Source organism: Nannospalax galili, unplaced genomic scaffold (genome assembly GCF_000622305.1).
Source record: "Nannospalax galili isolate Female #2095 unplaced genomic scaffold, S.galili_v1.0 scaffold1670, whole genome shotgun sequence".
Taxonomy (NCBI): domain Eukaryota; kingdom Metazoa; phylum Chordata; class Mammalia; order Rodentia; family Spalacidae; genus Nannospalax; species Nannospalax galili.
This window is the reverse complement of record NW_008327321.1, coordinates 95106-115594: the sequence shown is the minus strand read 5'-3', so window position 1 is coordinate 115594 and position 20489 is coordinate 95106. Positions and strand designations below refer to the sequence as shown.

Genomic DNA, 20489 nt, shown 5'->3' with positions numbered 1-20489 from the left:
TGGGTGAGGACTTGCGGCTCTATGGTAGATTGTTTAGTTAATCTAGTCCTAGGACTTGAGGTAAAGGACTCAGAGCCTACCTGTGAGAGAGGCTGGCAGGGGACAGGCCCAAGGACAAAGGGGGATTTCAAACTTTTGGAAACTGGACTAGAAGTTTTCAGAATTCACAGGTCACCTCCTGTACCCAAAATGTCTTTCACAACAAGAGATATTCTCAGAGCAGCATAAACCTGAGCTGTCAGTATACCAACCACCTGTCTGTCCGCTTAAGAACCCAAACGCCAGCTGGGAGTCTGTGCAGTGGGTCAAGCTCTTGGTGCAAAAGTGAATAAGTGATTTTGAACCTCCAGAATCAATATAAAGCTCAGCACCAAAATGCACATCTGCAATCCCAGCACTTCTACAGAAAGATGGGGGGTTGAGAAAAGAGGTCTGCAGAAGCTCAAGGGCTAGCTAGTCTGCTGTATGCAGTGGTCAACAACAGAGCCTGACTCAAACAAGCTGGAAGGGAAAGATGGACATCCAAAGTGGACCTCTGACCTCCACATGCATGCTACGGAATGCACCCACACTCACACACAGAACACACACACACAGACACACATCATATACACACACAAAAACTAAAAATGAATGACACAACACAATACTTTTGTTCAGTAGGTTTTTTAGTCACCGGGATCAAATTTTGCTTGCATCTCAGGAAGAAAATAATAGAGTGTTCCACCTGGTAAGTTAGTCAGTTCCAGAAAACTCACTGAACCTTGCCCTGCTTTGAGGCTAGCTCCAAGGCTCACGTCTGAGCCACTGAGCTCAGGCGAACCTTCACAGTCAGTCATCGTGTTCCTTCGTCAGGACAAGGCCCATGCACTCTGATGGAAAGCTCCTGACTCACCTGTGTGAAACAGTTCTGTACTTCCAATAAAACATCAAAAGTGAAAACCTGAAGCACACGCTAACCAGTCATACCTGATCAGAAAGCAAACAAGTCCCATCAATAGGAACAGAACCAAATTTCCCCTCAAGAAAAACAGGCTAGAATTTCATACCAGACACGACACCTGGAAAAGGAGTCCACATGCCAAGGTAACAACCCAAAACAAAATAATATGAAAAACCAAGATAATATGATCCCACCAAATCTAATCAGTTCTGTTGAAATGTTCTAGAATTACAGCTCCCCACGGGAATCCCAAAAGACAGCACTCAAAAGAACAATCATAAATGTGATCAAAGAATTCAAGAAGTTTCAAGAACACACAACTCAAAAAAAAAAAAAAAAGTCAAACAGGATAGGAATAAACTCCTGATCAAAGCTCAAGAAAAATGCAAATATTCCATTGAATGAATGAAATGAGATGAACAATTCAAGGGCTAAAAAGTGAGTGAATTCATGAGAGAGAAATATTGAATAAAACAAGCTAAATTGAAGATGGAATTCTAAAACTCAATAAATGAATTTGAAATGACTGGCGACAGCCTCACAAGCAGAATGAATCAAATGGAAAACAGACTATCAAGACTGAATGATAAAGTAGGAGAATATAATCACTCAATATGAAAAAGATTAAACAGGGGAATCAAATATGCAGAAAATGTGGGACACCATGGGAAGACCAAATATACACATTATAGGCATAGAGGGAAGAGAAAAATCTCATGTCAAAGCCATTGACCAAATAGTCAGTAGGATTATAGAAGAAAAGACCCCTAACTAAAGGAGAGAAATATCCTTAGAGATACAAGAAGCGCACATAACACAAACCAGGCAGGACCAGAAGAGAAACTCCCCAACGTGTATCATAGTAAAACTACTAAATATATAGAACAAAGAGAGGGTATTGAAAGCTGCACGAGAAAATCAACAAGTTATAGAGAAAGGAAAACTCATCCAAATTAGAGCTGAATTTTCAATGGAAACAGCAGAAGAGCCTGGGGTAAAGTTTTCCAATTATTAAATGACTGTGGATATCAAACCAGAATGCGTTTCTGAATGACGAATGGCTGAAATAAGAAATCAAGAAAGAAAGTAAAGTTGTTCTGGAAACTAAATGAAAATGATAACACAACACAACACACCCCTGGGCACATTATAAGGAGTCCTAAGAGGGAAGTTTATACCTCCAATCACCTTCATTAAAAAGTCAGAAAGCGCACAAATAAAGAACTTAATGGTATAACTCACAAATCAGGAAAAGAGAGAACAAACTAAATAGGAACTCAGCGGATGAAAAGAAATAGTAAACATCAGAGCAGAAATCAATGAACTAGAAACAAACAAAGCAATAAAAGGAATACATGAACCAAAAAGCTGGTTCTTTGGATAGATAAACAAGATAGATGCCTAGCCCAGCTAACCAATGAAAGAAAGAGCAAATCCAAATTAACAAAGTCCAGAGACCAAAGGGAAACGTCACAACAGACCTCAAGAAAAGGGGGGGAATGATTTAAACACCTACAGAAACCTTTCTATAACCCTCTTAAAACTCTTATAACCCTTTCAAAGACCTATGAAAAGCCTCTTTAGAAAATTTAAAAGAAATAGACAAATTTCTATGGACAGTGGAATCACCAAAGTTAAACCAGTAAGAGATTAACAACATAAGTAGATCCATAGCAAAGAAAGAAACGGAAACAGTAACACAAATCCTCCTGAGTGAAAAATGCTCAGGTTCAGATGGAGTCACAGCACAATTTGACCAGAAGATCTACAAGCAATACTGCTTAAATTATTCAAAAGATAAAACAGGTGAAGAACTCCCAAACTCCTTCTATGAAGCCGTTATTATTTTAGAACCAAAACGAGGTAAAGGCACAGCAAGAAAACTTTAAGCCCAGATCCCTAATGACCACTGATGCCAAAATTCTCAACCAATACTCACAATCCGCATAGACGCATATTAAAATAATGTACATCATGATCATTTGGCTTTATTCCAGAAATGCAGCGATGGTTCAATATATGTAGGTCAATAAACGTCATAAATTATATATATGGATTTAAAGACAACAGTCACATGATCATCTCAATAGATGTAGAAATGACCTTTGACAAAATCCAATATGAATTCATGATAAAAGTACTAGAGGGAACTGGACTGGAAGGAACATAAGCTCAACATAACTAAGGGTAGATAGAACTCACCTACAGCCAGCATTATTCTAAATGGAGAAAAACTTGAAGCATTCTCATTAAAATCAGGAACCCGGTAAGGAAGTCCACTACCCCCACTCCTTTTCAAAATAATGCATGATCCATTAGCTGGAGCAAAAACTGAAAGACAACAAAAAGAAAAGATACTGATTGAAACATGAAAGATCAAATTCTTCCTATTTGAAGATGAGACGGTATTATGTATTACAGATCCTCAAAATTTCACCAGAAAACTTCTAGAAATAATTCACGCTTTCAGCAAAGTGACAGGATACAACATCAATTTAAAAAGACACTCACTTTTCTGTATATCAATCACATGCAATCAGAGAAAGAGTTCATGGAAACACTCCTTCATAAGAAATAAAATATCTAGGAATAAACCCAACCAAACACGTTAAAGACCTCTACAAGGAAAACTTTAAATCTTTAAAGAAAGAGATTGAGGAAGACAGAAGGAAATGGAAAGACATCCTATGCTCATGGATTGTAGAACTAATATTTTCAAAATGATCACCCTACAAAAAGCAATTTACTGATTCACTGTAACCCCAACCAACATCCTCTAATTCTTCACAGTATTAGAGAAAAAAAATCCCAAAGTTAGTATGGAATCACAAAAGATGCTGGGTAGCCAAAGCAATCTTGAGCACAGAAGGCAGTGCTAGAGTGACTATCATACCAGGTATGAAACTAAATTACAGAGCTATGGTCATAAAAACAGAAGGAGATTGGTACGAAAAAGGCCATGTCACAAAAAGGAATGAAACAGAAGACCCAAACACGAGTGCATGCAATTTTTCCCACCTAATATTTGATAAAGATGCCAAGAACACACACTAGAGAAAAGACAGCATCTTCAACATGTCGTGGTAGGAGAACTGAACCCCCATATGTACAAGACTGAAATAACACACATATCTATCACCTTCTACAAAAGTTCACTCCAAATGGATAAAAGACCTACATGTGAATACAGAAAGTGTTGAAAGATAACTTGGCAGTACCCAACAAGATAAAAGTATATGAAAGCTTCTTCTAAATTAGACGTCTGTCTCTCAATAACTACAAGAAAATCTTGACAAACGGGGCTTTGTTACATAAAAATCTTTTTGTACAGCAAAGGACACAGCCAATCAAGTGAAGAGGAAACCCACAAAGGGCAACAGTAGCTTCACCAGCTACACCTGTGACAGAGGATTAATAATCAGAATATACAAAGAACGGACAAAGCAAAGAATCAAGGAAACCAATGACCCAATTAAAAAATGGGCTATAGATCTGAAGAGAGAGCTCCAAAAGAAAAAATTTAAATGGCTAAAAAATATCTTCCAGAGTGTTTAACATCAGAATGGTTTTAAGATTTCATCTTACCCCAGTCAGAATGGCCAAGATCAAGAGAACAAATGACAGAAAATGCTCTAGAGGATGCAGGGAAAGGGGAACTGTCATCCACTATGGTGGGATTGCACTATTTTGCAATCCCTGTGGTCATGACTAAGAAGAAGCCTTAAGAAACTAAAAACAAGCCTACTCTATGGCCCAGTTATGCCCATCCTTGGCATATACCCCAAGGGCCCATCCAGCTGCAGAGATACTTGCATAACCAAGCTTATGAAATGGACACAAATGAAATCTCCCTCAGCTGGTGAGCGGATAATGAAAATGTGGTGCAGTTACATAATGGAGAAACCAGGAAATTTGCAGGTAAATGGATGGAACTAGAAACTGTTATACAAAGTGAAGTAACACAGACTCAGTAAAACATATGACACTGTTTTCCCTCATTTGTAAATCTTAGCTTCAAATTCTTAGGTGTGAATATATATCCTGACATAACCACAGGAACCAGGAAAATGGAATGGAATCATAGGCATACAGGGGAACAAGTAGCTCAAGGGACAGGCATAGTAGGAGACAGGTTTTATTAAGGGAAAAATATGGGCTACTTTAACTGGGTAGGGAAGAAGGAAGATTATACAGGGAGAGAGAGGACATGTAAATAATGCTTAGGTGGTGTGAAACAAACAGAGATAAATGTATTAGTACAAATGCCTACAGAAAAGTACAAATACATTATATATAGGAGTGCGTGTGTATAGTTGAAAGCTACGCAACAAAAGACAAAGTGACAGGCAGGAGAAACTTCTCTTCAATTTGGTGGTAGGATTGTCCAAGAGACTACAGAAATAACTCAGGCTGTTACCACAGGCTTTGGTTGCCCCCCAGAGCCTGAAAGTAAAGCTCTATTGCTGAATACATGACATACTTTGGACACAAGACTTGGGGCAACCAAACTGGAACTGACCTGGAAGCCTCCTCCATGAAGACTAGTTCCCATCATATCAGAAGAAAATATGCAAATAGCCTAGAGAGACAACCAATCAATGATTCCATCCAGCTATAAAATCTATGAGCCACAATAATGTCCATCTCAGCAAATGATCTTGACTGGTACAATAGTGGCACTTCTTTTCTTGGGAGTAATGAACAGTTGTGTAATTGAACTTAAGGTCTGCTTAATGGAAGGGAACCCATGTGTAGTAATGTAAACCTATCCAAACACACATGGCTGGAGAGGTCACAGATAATAGAGAAAACTCTATAGTATATCTCTTGACAAATGAAACTTCTTTTTGAGACAGTGTCTCCTTGTAGCCCCAGCTGGCCTGAAATAAAATTGCTTACCATATGCTAAATATGGATCCTTATATTTACAGACAAGTGTACCTCTCACGACTCATCAAAGAAGCTTCTTTTTTCAACTGATGGAGACTATTACAAAGTTCTACAACTGGTCAAATGCAGAGAATAAGTGACTTTGAGGTACTCAGCCCTAAGTCTTCCAATGGAACCTCTGTGGTTAAAGTTCAGAAAACATAGTGGAATGGCAGGGTATTAATGCATCTCTCAACTCTCACCAGTAAGGATTCCTCATGCAACCATTGGCAATTCTCTCAGAAAGTCACAACTGGCCAAAAGAGAACTTATCCCTGATTAGGACGCCTGTATCAAATGTCTGTCACCCAAGGCTCAGGAATTATTGCGGAAGAAAGGGCAGAAAGATTTTAAGGGTCAGAGGTGATTGACAACCATAAGAAAATGAAGTTTTCCAGACAACTGGGAAGTTATTCGTATGAAATCAAGCAATGGTAACACCATGCACATACCCATGCTGTGCACAAAACTCAGCCTAGAATTGGGGCATTGGGTAAGAAGCCCCAACTTAATTGAAGAGCTATTGCCAGCTCCTAACAGGTGAGAGATGGAGAGTTGATTTACTTTAAGGATGTGGCACCAGGTAGCTTAACCCGACTCTAATGAATGGACACACCGCAAAAGACATATGGGGGTACAGACATGCTTTGCTAGGCCCTAACGTATATTGACAGAGTACAGGAAATTTGGCGGGGTGGGGTGGGGGCAGGGCTATAAGAGGGTCACTGATACGGAAAGATGGGAAAATACGGTCAAAGAATACTGCCTGACCTTCACAAAAATTCAATTTCAAAAAAGAAGAAACAATAACAACAAAAGAAGCGAAAAATGATAACCTATTGTCTTTGGGCTTTTTGTCCTATCAAGAAGTTTTTAGCTTGAAAAGTCCTCTAACTAATGCGATACTGAATCACCTTGTAAACGATTTTCACATTGATTCTTCAGCATTAGCGTCTTCCAAGGAAAAGCTTTATGTGCCTTGATGTCATAGGAGTTTTGTTTGGGTGTGATGGCAGAAGTGTGAGCGTGACGGGCGTGAGTGTGTTATAGGCACAGAGGCCAGCAGGCCTGTGTGAGATAAGCTTTACTTCTTCCCTGAGACTATTCTCGGGGAACCTTGAGGGCTTGATGATCATTGCGGATTTCTGTGTAAGCGGGCCAGCCTTCTGTTATTTCCCCATCCATATGACCGAGTGGCACATACACATGACAGTGGAGCATACATATCACAATCAGGGTTGCTCTGACAACGCTAGCTAAACATTTGCCTTTGCGGAATGTTCTCCCCTGAGTAGCAGTGTGAGGGTGAGGAACTGAAGAAGCAGTGGTTCTTGACCTCTGAGTCCTCCTTCGAGCTGGAAAACAGACACAATTAAACAGATACGTAAGTGGTGGTTAAATGCACGCCTTGACGGTTCCAAGACCAATGCTGAACACGTGCTTAAGAATTGAGTCTTTACTTCCAATTGGGAAGTTTAAGGACAGGTCACAGATGGATGGTCACATTTGGCCAGAGCCTGGAAGTGCTTAAGTGTCTACAGTCAGAAGAGAAGAGTAAAAGATATTTTAGAATATAAAAAAAAGAAGAAAGAAAAGCAAACAGACCACGATTGTGCAAGCACTGTGCAGTGTGCTTCTAGGGAAGCTGCTCTATCAGTGGGCTCTGGACCAGACATGTAGGATGTAGCAGGATGAGCTGTAGCTCCTCTTGATGCCCGATGCCTGACATGCTGTAGAGGTTGCCTAGTGGACCAGAGCACGTTCAGCTCTGGCCAAGGACCCAAGTTCAGATCTCAGCAAACACATCACGCGGTCCTCAACCACCTTTATCTTGAGCTCCACTGGATCCGATGCCTTTTTATGGTCTCTGTGGATACTTTACTCATGTACACAAACCCACTCAGAGACATACACAGATACATGTAGTTAAAATTAAAAATAAGAGCTTCTTTAAGGGATGGATACCTTGAAGGAGGTGCTGAAAAGTTTCCCTTCACCTGTAAAAAATAGGATCCAATTAGAAACTTTGAGAAGACAGAGTCTTGCTTCTACCGCAGGAAACAATAACGAAAAATCATGAAGAACACATTAGAAGAGGATGATGCCACGGAGAGATGAGTCCAAAGGCAGTTTGAAGGTGGAGAGGAGAGATGGAGAAAACTAAAGTCCAGTGTTCATCTCCGCTGAAGACACATAAGTCTTGGCCATTTCTGGAAGTACACTGTGCACCAGACAACTTGGTGCTTGTTTCTCCAAGAACAAGTCAAAAAGTTGTATACTAAAAAGATAACATACTTTGTATGAAAAGGGCCTTATTTGGTGGAAGGAATTTAAGTAAGGGCTTGTGCAAGGAAACTCGGGTAAGAAGCCTTTATCCTAGACTTGGGACTCATGTGACAGTTGGTTAGCAGAAATGTATTATTCCTTCAATAACACCTTGTAGCTAAAATTCCTCCTACGTGGCACAAAGATTTGCCCCCCTCATTGACTCCTATGACAAACTGAGGTACAATTTTGCCAAAACAGAGTCTGGGTAACCAGTGAGCTTGAGGGGCTTACTTACACACCAGTGAATGAGATTTTAACTCTCAGGAGTGCTCATCTCCTAAGGCTGCACTGCAAAGTCTCCATCCAGGCATGGATAGTGACTTCCCCACAGCCACACACAATGGCCTAGGGTGTCTTCAGCTTATATCCTCTCACTCCTCCCCTGTTGCCACTAGGAACGACTGGTTCCTCTGGACATGTGGCTGACTCTCCCTGCCCCTCCTTTCTAGTGGACTGTAACAAGTCAGTAATTGGCAGGTAGATGCAACCAAGGTTGGGCAAAAGGCTTCTGTCCATAGTCTGCCAGTTGGAGGAAAGTCATATATAACACACCTCCACTGTGAAGTGCTGCACACAGTACAAATGTATGGTATACGCTTGCAAAACAGTAGATGAGGTTTCATGCCAACCAGGAGCATGCAGTTTACCAGAACAACAATTTCTAAGGGAAATATCAATTCTTCAAAAAGCACATCTTTCCTATACTTTCTGTGTGGCTTTTCATAGTTTGAAATGTACAGCAAAGGAGAGGATTCAGAATGAAGCCCGAGACAGATCTTTGTTCCAGGAGACTTCCTCCATCTCCCTCCCATTGAACCACCTCATGTTACCAATGTGGATAAATCACTGTTGACCCACGTCACACAGAAGATTGGGAGACAAATTGAGGAGGAAATATTGGCATGCTGCCGCAATACAATAGCAAATCAAAATGGGGAATTTACTCATTTGATGAATGCATTCTTTAGAAAATATCTTTTAGCAATCAATGACCTTTCAAACACATATTAATATGGTATTTTACACTACCAAGCTACAAATTTTGCTTTAAAATCCTAATGCACGCACTATGGAAATCCATGTGGAGGTTTCCCAAAAGACAAAACACAGGATTAACATTGGTTCAGCCATAGGACTCCATGGAGTTGACACTCAAAGGAATTTAAGCTATTTTACTATATGGATATTTGTGTATCATGGAGCCAAGCAGGGTGCTCACCCACAAATGAATACATCCGTTAAATGTGGTACATATGCACAATAGAGTTCTAGTCAGTTAAGAAGGAAACGATGTCATTTGTCAGAAAATGAGTGGAACTGGCCATTATTAAGTAGAATAAGACTCAAAAAGATAAGTTAGCACGTATTGTGTGTGTGTGTGTGTGTGTGTGTGTGCGTGCGTGTGTGTGTGTGTCTTTCTGAAAACCATGGACTGTAAAGTTGAATCAGAATGGAATCTTAGTGACTAGGAAATAGAGGGAGGGGGGATAATTGTAGGGAACTATACTTGTAGTAACACTGATCAATGGAAATGTGAAAGAGAAACTATTTTGTAAAATTAATGTGCACCAACAAAAAAATCTTTAAATGTTCCCAAACAGACTGAACATGAATTCATTAAAAAAGAAATGAGTTATGATTTAGTAAGGATACCAATATACATCAAATCTTATGTTTTAGGCTTTGAAGTTTTCTAGTTTCCTCCTTGTCCAAACTCGAAACAGTAATAGAAAAAACAGGAGCACTTTTAGATGTGCTTCTACAATAAGTATTTGATGTTGTAGGCAAATAAATGCCTATTCTTATAGCAAAGAGCGACCAGTGAACGTGGCGTGTGGACAGCATTCCACTTCACTCTGCCACAGGCTCTAACTCATTCAGTTCCTTCTACACGGTTATTAATATTTGTATGATAAGCGTGTTTTAAAGTTGCCTGTCTACAATGCCTGTTATTTGAAGTCATGGATCTGAGGCGCTGAGCTGCCAGAGCTTTGCATGCACTAAGGTATGAAAGGGAACCAGAATGATTAACTGCTTTTAGATGAGACACCTGTGAGGGACTTTTGACGCCAGGCACTCACTCATGCCAAAACCAAACATTATAAACTCATTATTTTCCAACTGTAAACCATCAAGTCGATAGAGGAGCAGCAGGAGCAATCTCTTAGGGGTTCCAAAAGAACTGAACCTGAGAGACTTGGCAATAGGAGGGGATATAACTGTGCAAAAATTATGTCCTCTTAAAGGAAAGACTCCCGAGATGGGAAGAACAGCCAACCCGAGAACCGTGTTATAGTTCCCTTATAAAGCGCGCAGAGAAACAGAAATGCAGCGAGCTTGTTAAACACAGACAGGGAATATGAGTTAACACTGCAATGACTGCCTTGGTTTGAAGTCCACGTTCACCTCCAATGCACCAATCTGTAATCAGAATTTATTCAGGGCAACACGCAAGGAAGGAAAAGAAAAAAGAATCGGAATGGCCACTCTCCAAACACGAAGGACCGAACTTGGCACCAGGAGCCTTTCGCCCTGAAATTCGGTGTTTGGAAGAGGGTACTTTTACAAAAGGAAATAGAAAATGACTTGTTAGTGGCTGAGATTGGTGTCATAGTAATAGATTTCTTTCCCTGGCTTTTACTTGAATTTGATTTCCACGGATTGGTTTAATCACTATGGTCTGTTCCAGGCGTACCACTGAGACCCCGGAAAGAGCTACGATTTACTGAACTCAAGTCTGGACAGCTGGAGATTAAATGGTCCTCAAAATTCAATATTTCCATTGAACCTGTAATCTATGTGATACAACGACGGTGGAATTATGGCATCCATCCCAGCGAAGACGACGCCACACATTGGCAGACAGTGGCCCAGGTAAGCCACTCATCATTTGGGCTCTTTAACCTGGAGGAGGTTCTACCGCATGTATTAAGAAAAATCAAACAGAGCTGCAATCAGCCAAAGGAGAAAATGCTGTCATTCCTCTCTGCTCAATGCAGCCGGGATCTAAAGAGCTATATGATTTCCCCTAGAATCTTGACTACCAATTCCCTCAAAATACACACAGGCGAGGGAGACACAATGTAGTTGCCCCCCATGCTAGTTTTTTTTTCCTGAAAAAACCCAAATTCTCTAAGCAAAATCCAAATGGAGTCAGACAAGAAAAAAGTAACATGTAACAAATAACTTTTTATTTATGCTTTATTATTTTTATTTTGGTACATATGAGTGTATTGCCTTCATATATGTAAGTGCACCCACGTCATGTAATGCCCCCAGAGGTCAGAAGAGAGCATCGAAGTCCCCTGGAACTAGAGTTATGCACTGTTGTTAGCCACCATGCCGGTGCTGGAATTCAAACCTGGGTCTTTTGAAAGAGCAGCCTGTGCTCTTAAACTGCTGAGCTATCTCTCCACCCCAGTGAGTGATATTTAATAACTGAAGTGATTTCCATTTCACTTGTCCTGAATTCAAGCTTTCGTTCCTCCCAAAGCCTTAGGTAGCACAGTGCGGATTCTCCTCAAAGAAACACTTAGTGGGGAGTAGCCAGCAGCCCTTAGAGCTCTGCCGAGTGATTTCATTCTTAGTCCACTTAAAAACTGGCACGTCATCTGAATGCGAACACTCCCAGAGTTTACCTTCACGGTATCACCATCTCATATGTCTTCTTGGTGAAGAAAGCAAAATATTGCCTTTCTTCTGAAGAGCTGTTAAGGGGACTTACAGCTCAAAGAAAATAAACAGGTAACCCAATAAGAAAACAAATAAACAAAAAAAGTGGGCTACGTTCACATAGAAAAATAAATTTCTAATGTGAAACTCAAATACTTCCCCCATATTTTTATGTTCATAGGGAGAATGTCTTCCCCTAAATTCAACAGGATCATCACTGTCCAGGAACTTGTGTCCTACTTTGGGCTGTTTACTTATTTGTTTTAGTTAATGTAAAGTAAATCTCATGACTCAGGAGTTTGGGAGAATTTGGCCTTTTTCTCACTAGCACAAAGTCTAAGAGGAGAAGCGCTAAAATAAAACAGAAAGTTGGATCTGAAACAAACAGCTGAAGACGCTCCTTCAGCACACACCTGTAATCCCAGTGTGCTCTGCGGGCAGACACAGGAGAACAAGTTCAAGCCAGCTTCAGCTACTTGGAAGTTCCAAGTCAGTCTGGGCTTCATGGGACCCTGTCTCCAAAAATATAACAAATAAAAAAAATAAATAAATAAAAAGGATTTCAAATCTGATATTATAAAGAAAAATTATAAAAAGAAACATATTCTATTATTTTTATTGATCCTTTGTGAATTACATATAATGAATTTGGAGCATGTTCAGAGCCCCTCACCCAGCTCTTCTCAGACCGCCCCTGCCTCACAACACTGCCCCATCACTTCATATCCTCTATTATTTTCCTTGAGCCCTATCAAGTCTAATCTGTGATTTCCAAATAGTCTTGACTGTAGCACTACCCCCTGCAAAGGGATCGACCTAGCCAGCATCTTACCCTCAGTGGAAACTGTCTCCCTCTCCCAGCCTCCCTTGTTCACAAGATAGGTGGGATCAACACTGGGAAAGTGACCCTTCTACCCAAAACAGTCTACAGATCCAACGCGATCCCCATAAATTCCAGCACAATTGTTCACAGAAATTGAGAAAAGATGATCTCAAATTTCATATGGGAACACAGTGGATGGAGGATAGTCAACCCAATTGTGAACACTAAAAAGCTGGAACCATCCCTGTTGTCTTTTTACCCTCAGGGTACACTAACTTGACTGGCTAAGACTTAACACAAGTGACAGAATGCATGAAATCCAATCAGGGGGTGCTACGGGGGTTGTCAGTGAGGAAAGGGGTATAAAGAGGATTCACGTGTGTGTTTGAAATACATAATAATTCAATTCAAAGTATATTGCCGGGCTTGGTGGCACACGCCTTAGATCCCAGCACTTGGGAGGCACAGGCAGACGGATCTCTGTGAGTTCAAGGCCAGTCTGGTCTACATAGTGAGTTCCAGGACAGCTTGGGCTATAGGGACACCCTGTCTCAAAAAGACCATAAAAAGTATATTAAAATAAAAATAAAGAAATTTTTTTAAGTATGCATCAGGCTTGGTGAGATGGCTCAGTGGGGGAGGGTGTTTGTTGCCAAGTCTGATGACCTGAGTTTGATCCCCAGGACCCACAGGGCAGAGGACTGATTCCTACAACTTGTCTTAGGAGTGCTACTCGAGCTTCTGCAAGCATGTTCCCACATGTACACACACACACACATACACACACACACACACACTACATAAAATGTAATAAAAGAATATCTCAGCTTCAATAAAACTTGGACTTACCTGTCATACAAACTTAATGTCCATTTGACTTCGTGGTCAGGTGTGAATTTTCTAGGTTGTTTCAAAACTTATGGAAATTGATACAGCAAGTCAAGCTGCAGGTGATGACTTAATCTATAATCCCAACACTGGGAGGTCACAGTTGGAGACCAGTCTACCAGTTTACAAAGTGAACTGTAGAGCTCTTTGAGATACAGACAGATCCTGTCTCATGACAAAGGCATCATCTGTCTGATGCCCTCTTTAATCATTACTATCACTATTATTACTGTTATTATTTAGGCACTTAACAGCTCCTGCAGATATCTTTGTTAAGTGTTATGACAACATGCTGATGCTTATTTATTTTATTTTATTGATTATTTTTATTTTCTGTGTACGAGTGTATTGCCTGCTTGTACACAAGTGTTCCATTGTCACGCAGTGCCCTCGGGGGCCAGAAGAAGGCATTAGATTCCCCTGGAACCGGAGTTAAGGATGGTTGGGTTGTTAGCTACCATGTGGGAGCTGGGAATCCACCCTGGGTCCTCTGCAAGAGCAGCCAGTGCTCTTAAGCCCTGAGCCGTATCTCCAGCCCCAAACTCTAAACGTTTTAAACTCCCAGTTAATCAGATACAAGACCAAGATGACAGGCTGATACTTTTCTTGGATCTCAGAAGCAGGCAGAAAGGGCAGACTCTAAGTCACTTGGTATCTTCAGGATGCAATGTGATTTACACAAACCTTAAAAAAATTGTCTTGGATCTAGCTAGCCAAAATTCCTGCATAAAAGTCTAAGATCTCGAGGCCCTAACCCTTACTGGTGAGCTATTGAAGATAAAGACTTGCTGGGGGGGATGGAGAATTTTTTTTTTTTTTTTGAGGATGTGGCCCCTGGCAGCTTTCCAAAGCTGCACAGGATGGCCCCACACCCACTACTGGCCCCACCTTTGGTCAGCAGTAACTGGGCTTCATGGGTTAGAAAAAAAAGTCATGAGGTTGGAAGGGGGTATACTGGGGGAGACATGGGAGATGTTGGATAGGAGAAATCAGGGGTACATATGATCATATTTCATTGTATACATGTATAACCACCCCCCAAAAATAAAGAGAAATTCAGTTATCACTGTTTGCTTTTTGAAATTGATCATCTTGTTTTAAACATCTTGGTTCTATTTTTTAAAAATTGATGTTTTTTTTGACTGTTATACCTGCTTAAGTTAGTAAGTGCACCTATGTCTTGCAATGCCTCTGGTAGACAGGAGAGGGCCTTGGATCTCCTTGAACTGGAGTTTCAGGTGGTTGTGCACCCCCATGTCGGTGGTGGGAACAGAACTGAAGTCCTCTGCAAGAACAGCCAGGGCTCTTAACTGTTGAGCCATCTCTCCAGCCCCAACAGCTTTGTTCTTATATCTACTTCCAAGATTATATTTGTCATGCAAGGTAAAGAGGGATTTCTGGCATGGATGACTCAGTCGGTAAGGTGTGTGCCACACAACCATGGAGATCAAAGTTTGGATCCCCTACTGGAAGACTCTTGACATTGACCCCTGGCCTCCACTCACATAGGCATCTATGTGCCCATGTACCCACGGGCGCATGTGCACATACTCACACATATACATCCACTCAACTCACGCATACACACACACAGAAACATGCATACACAGAGATTTTCCCTCCTGTAGCTAAAAATGATTTTATTTTCTTTCCTATAATAACTGGATATGATTTTTTTTATTGATTTAACTCTTTCAAAGCTCTTTTTACTCACCAGATTTATAAACAGCCCAAGCCTTTATGAAGAGGTTTTGATTTGGGGGAACGTTGAAGTCTTTGGGATATAATTACCAACAATTGCCAACAATTATTTCCATATGGGGATATGATCAGCTGGTCTTCCCCATAGTGAATTCAAGGTTGCATTGGTGTATGAGTATGTGTGTTTGAAAAAAAGCACAAAACACCCAGCTGATATGTCAGAATCAAATTTGATGCCTTCTTTGAGCTGTGTAACATTCCCGTTCAGATCACAGATGAGAGGTTGCATCTGACCGACATCAGACCCAGCAGGTGGTACCAGTTCAGAGTGGCTGCTGTCAATGTGCATGGGACCCGTGGCTTCACAGCCCCCAGCAAACACTTCCGCTCTTCCAAAGGTCAGTCTTCAGGTCCTGCCCCAGACCCTGGGACACCTGGAAAACACATTCATTACCTCCATTTTGGCATTGATGGTTGGCCAACAGGTAGCTTTGATGTGCCTACAGAATGGGACCAGATGTGTTTCAAGACACTGGGTAAATTTATTGTAACGGGTATCAGTGGACTTTTACCTTCAAGATGACCCATGAAATAATGTAATGGGTTTCTCTAAACTTTGATGTGACAGTTTTTCATGTTCAGCTAATGTTGCATTTTATTTTTACTTTATATGTTCTTCCTGAAGAATCATTCAACTAATTTTGGGGGAAAAAGGTTGAGTTTTAGCTACTCCAAATTGCACATAGTCTTTCTTGAAACAATTGTTAAATTCTCTCGGTGTGAATTCATCTTATACTTTGGTTTCGTCACATGCAAGACTTAATCCTCTCCCGAGTCCTTTGATCATTGGTGTAATTTTGTTCAGATCTTCTTTCCTTGCAACTTCCAAACCTCCATGGAACCAGATGTACACTGCAGTCCATTAGTGACTCATTTACTCAGTAAGAATTGATAGAATTTGACTAGAGAGTAATAATATATTCAAGTCTCCATATGGTTCTCCTGCACCTTCAAAATTAATTTAGCATCTGCCTGACTAATCACTGAGACCTGGTATCATAGAAGAAGATCTATTTTGCACACTTACAATCCTGAAGCTGTCCCCCGTCGTGGAATATAACATAAATTTATTTTAAACAAATATGCTATGATATTAATGACCTAGGAAGAACTGAGTGCTAGAAATTGCAAGTTCCATGATTGGAAAATCTTTACATTTCACTCTATCACTGTATAATAGAACTAATATTTTCTCTCCTTTGTCACAGATCTCAGGAGAGAAATTTGCAATCAAAATAATTTCATATTTGGATTCTATTACAGTGCATATTATGACTTATAAACACTATATTGAAAAAGACATTTTTTAAAAGGTTTGTTTCCCCCCCTCATAGAAGCAGAAACAACCATACAATCATTAATAGGAAATCTTAAAAGAACCAAACTCTGTTTTAAGAGCAGGCAAGACTGTGTTTCCAGCTGCTGTGACTGACCATTTCCAGAAACTTGTGAAATAAATAATTAATGATCATAGCAGGTTAGGAAGAAGGGATGGATAAACGACTTGAGGACTCTTCACCTCGGTTTCACGGTTCAAATGTGATCCAGATACATGAAAACCAAATGCTTGCCATCTGTTCAGGGTGTGGGCGGGCACTTTCTGAGCAAGATCGCAGCCTCAGACATCAATCGAAAGACAGTCTAGCCTCTCAGTCATGTCGCAGGAACGGTCAAGAGATGTTAGCACCTCCTGCCCCCTGCAGGTGGGAAGATGGCTTGCTCCCATGATTCCTTGCAGAGTCTTGCTCTCCCCAAGGACCTTCAGACCTGGGCTGAGGTCCAGTGACAGGCCCCATGGCTGGTTGTAGGGTGCAAAATAGAACTGGCTCCACTCGTCCTACTCTAATAGAAGAACTAGTTTAGAATTAGAGCTGTAGCCCTGCCTGGAACTTAATTTGACCTCCGTGGATTGCAAACTCACCATTTCTTAAAACATAGCCGCACCATTAGAATGTTCCATTTCCCACAATTTACAGATGTCCCATAAATTCACACTTGCATACAGTCATAAGGAAGATCCTCGTTGACTTTCATTCCTGCCCTATTGCAAAATGAAAACACCTGCAAGAAAATTCCGAGTGGACGTTCTGATGTCCTTAGGGAAGGCACATTGGACAACACTCCAGGTATCGCAGAGTAACTAACTGTTGAAGACATTTCCTTCAGGGTCTGTCCAAAGGAGATCTCACCACTGCAAACATAGCACAGCACTCCCACCTTACTAAATCTCATCAAGTGGAGAAAGGACCAACTAGGAAATATTATCTAACATCCTGTTTCAAATAGAATTTATACACTAAAAAGCTCATTCATTACAAATCCCCAATATACTGGGGCTGGACAAATGGCTCAGTAGTTTAAGAGTACTGGCTGCTCTGGCAGAGGACCGGAGTTCAATTCCTGCACAGCACTCCCACCTTACTAAATCTCATCAAGTGGAGAAAGGACCAACTAGGAAATATTATCTAACATCCTGTTTCAAATAGAATTTATACACTAAAAAGCTCATTCATTACAAATCCCCAATATACTGGGGCTGGACAAACGGCTCAGTAGTTTAAGAGTGCTGGCTGCTCTGGCAGAGGACCGGAGTTCAATTCCCGGCTCCCACATGACAGCTGACAACCATTTATAACTCCAATTCCAGGAGGATCCGATGCCTTCTTCTGACTTCTGAGGGCTTTGCACAGCAAGGGTGACCTTACACGCACTCAAGAAAAACTCTCATACTCGTAAAATAAAAACAAATACTTAAAAAAAAAAAAAAAGGATTTAGGGCTGGAGAGATGGCTCAGCAGTTAAGAGCATGGGCTGTTCTTGCATAAGACCCAGGTTCAAATCCCAGTACTCACATGGCAGCTAATAACCATCCGTAACTCCAGGTCCAGGGGATCTGACACCCTCTTCTGATCTCTGCAGGACATGGTTGTACTTTCATACATGCAGTGTAGGCAATACACTCATACACATAAAATAAAAATAATAGAGTTTAATCACTAATGTCCAGATTGTTCCACTCAATGAGATAGTTCCAAGTGAATTTTGGGGTATGCTGGATACCCTCAACTTGACACAACCAGAAAGAGGAAACTTCAACTGGCAAACTTCTTCCATTGGCTGGACCTGTGGCCATGTCTGTAGGCCATGTCCTTGACTGTTCAGTGATGTGGGAGGGCCCAGCCCACTGTGGGTGGTGTCACCCCTGGGCAGTTGCTCCTGAGTTATACAAGAAAGCAGGCCGAGCACAGGCCAGAGGAGCAAACCAGTGAGCAGCGATCCTCTATGGTCTGTACTTAGCTCCTATCCCCAAGTTCCTGCCCCAAGCTCCGGCCCCGTGATGCATTCTAAGCTGTAAGGTGAAAAAAACATTCCTTCCCGAGTTGCTTATGCTCACTGTTTTATCACAACAAGAAGCAGCCAGAACAGTGGGCCTATCTCTAAAAACAGGAATTATCTAAGCGTACATTGGTGAGTGAATTTTTAAATGGTGCCTTTTCACCCTATTAAGGTCCAACTAGTGGCTTAGGGAACGGTTCATAAGGAGATGCTACTTCCATAGTAGCAAAGGTTATTAAATGGTAAACAATTATCTAATGCAACTGGAGGTGAGGAGAGATTCACCCCTGAGCATGTCAAGCCAGACCAAGGAAAATAAGAAAGGAATTTTCTGGGGCTAAAGAAATGGCTCAGAGATTAAGACTGCTCTTGCAGAGGACCTGGGTTCCATTCCCAGCACCCACGTAATGGCTAACAACCATTCATGACTCCGGATCCAGGGGATCCAATGCCCTCTTCTGACCTCCGCAGGCATTGTACAACATGGGTGCGCTTACACACAGGTAGGCAATACACGCCTACACATACAATTAAAAATAATAAAATTTTTTTGAAAAGAAAGGAATTTTCCATCATGAAAACCACTGAAAATGAAAGTAAGTTAAAAAGAGAAAGGAAGAAAATTGATAAAATGGGTTTCATGGTCTGCTACTTGCCTCTTCTTTAACTCAGCAACTACAGCGTTCCTCTTTCACAGGCTATCCACAAATGAAAATATGGGTATTAATAGTTTAGTGAATGAAATGTAGTACAGCGGTGAAAGGAATCCTGCTGGGTGCTGGCTAGCTTTGTCAGCTTGACACAGCCTAGACTCAACCAGGAGGACTGTCGACTGAGGAATTATCTAGATCAGGTTGGCCTGTGCGGGGGTTCTGTGCAGGACTGCCTTAAGGATGGGTGATACATGGAAGACTTCAGGACGTTGGGGAAGTGGATTAGGTTTATTAGGTGAGAAGCTACAGACTGCAAAGGAGACAGGACACGGGGCTTTAACCAGGTAGCTCTGGCACATGAGCAGTCAGTGTAGTGACAAGGAGCCAGGATGGTGTCTTGGGTCCAAGTGTTGCAAATGTCAAAAAGCAGCCACATTCCAGACACATTACACCCCAGAAACATTCAGAAGTTGCTCCTCATTGTGCAAACAATATTACAAATTGGATATAGATACCAAACAACTTGGTTCCAAATGTAACGTTGCTAAAGAGATGAAAGTATTAATACCATTTTGAGAAGACCAGGTTAGTTACTGGCGAGTTCATTATTACAAATCAAGCTCTTCCTCATCCACACACTCTTCTCTTCCACATATGTCCCCTTCCCCATCTGCCTCCCCACCATCAGAGGATGCTGTGGCACAAGGCCCTCACCAAAAGGGGACCAGATAGTGGCACCGTGCACTTGGAGAATGATGAGCAGAAACAAAAACAAAAACTTCTGCATAACATTGTCAGCCTCAGATATTTTGTGATAGCATCAAAAAAAAAAAATCCAAAGGCAAGGAGGTAGGAGTAGAAAATAAATATATAAAGTTTAGGTTGTAGCAAGAGGAAGCATCATTTTTCTTTACTGGGATGGGATAGCCTGTAATAGAAATGGGTATGCGGACTGGATGGCAAGGTTGAAACATCTGAGTCACTACCACAAAGACTTTTTTTTTTTTTTTTAAAGCTATGAAGCTGTGTGAGGTCCCTAGAGACAGACAACTCATAAATGATGGGGGAAAGGGTCACTGAGCCCAGAAGGTAGGCACTCTCCTGTTTAGAGGTGGTCACTTTTAGAAGGACCATGGGACAGGGGCCAAGAAGTATC

The 20489-nt window shown here is 41.2% G+C and overlaps 1 protein-coding gene across 1 annotated transcript in view; it reads left to right on the top strand.

The window, feature by feature from the left end:
* The window catches only part of Anos1 (anosmin 1), a gene marked incomplete at its 5' end in the record, with an annotated part of 74891 nt that overhangs the window by 15568 nt on the left and 38834 nt on the right, over positions 1-20489 (top strand). Inside the window, 2 exon segments of the mRNA XM_008852491.2 lie at positions 10890-11074; positions 15553-15682. Of these exon segments, the coding sequence (XP_008850713.1) occupies positions 10890-11074; positions 15553-15682 (315 nt within the window).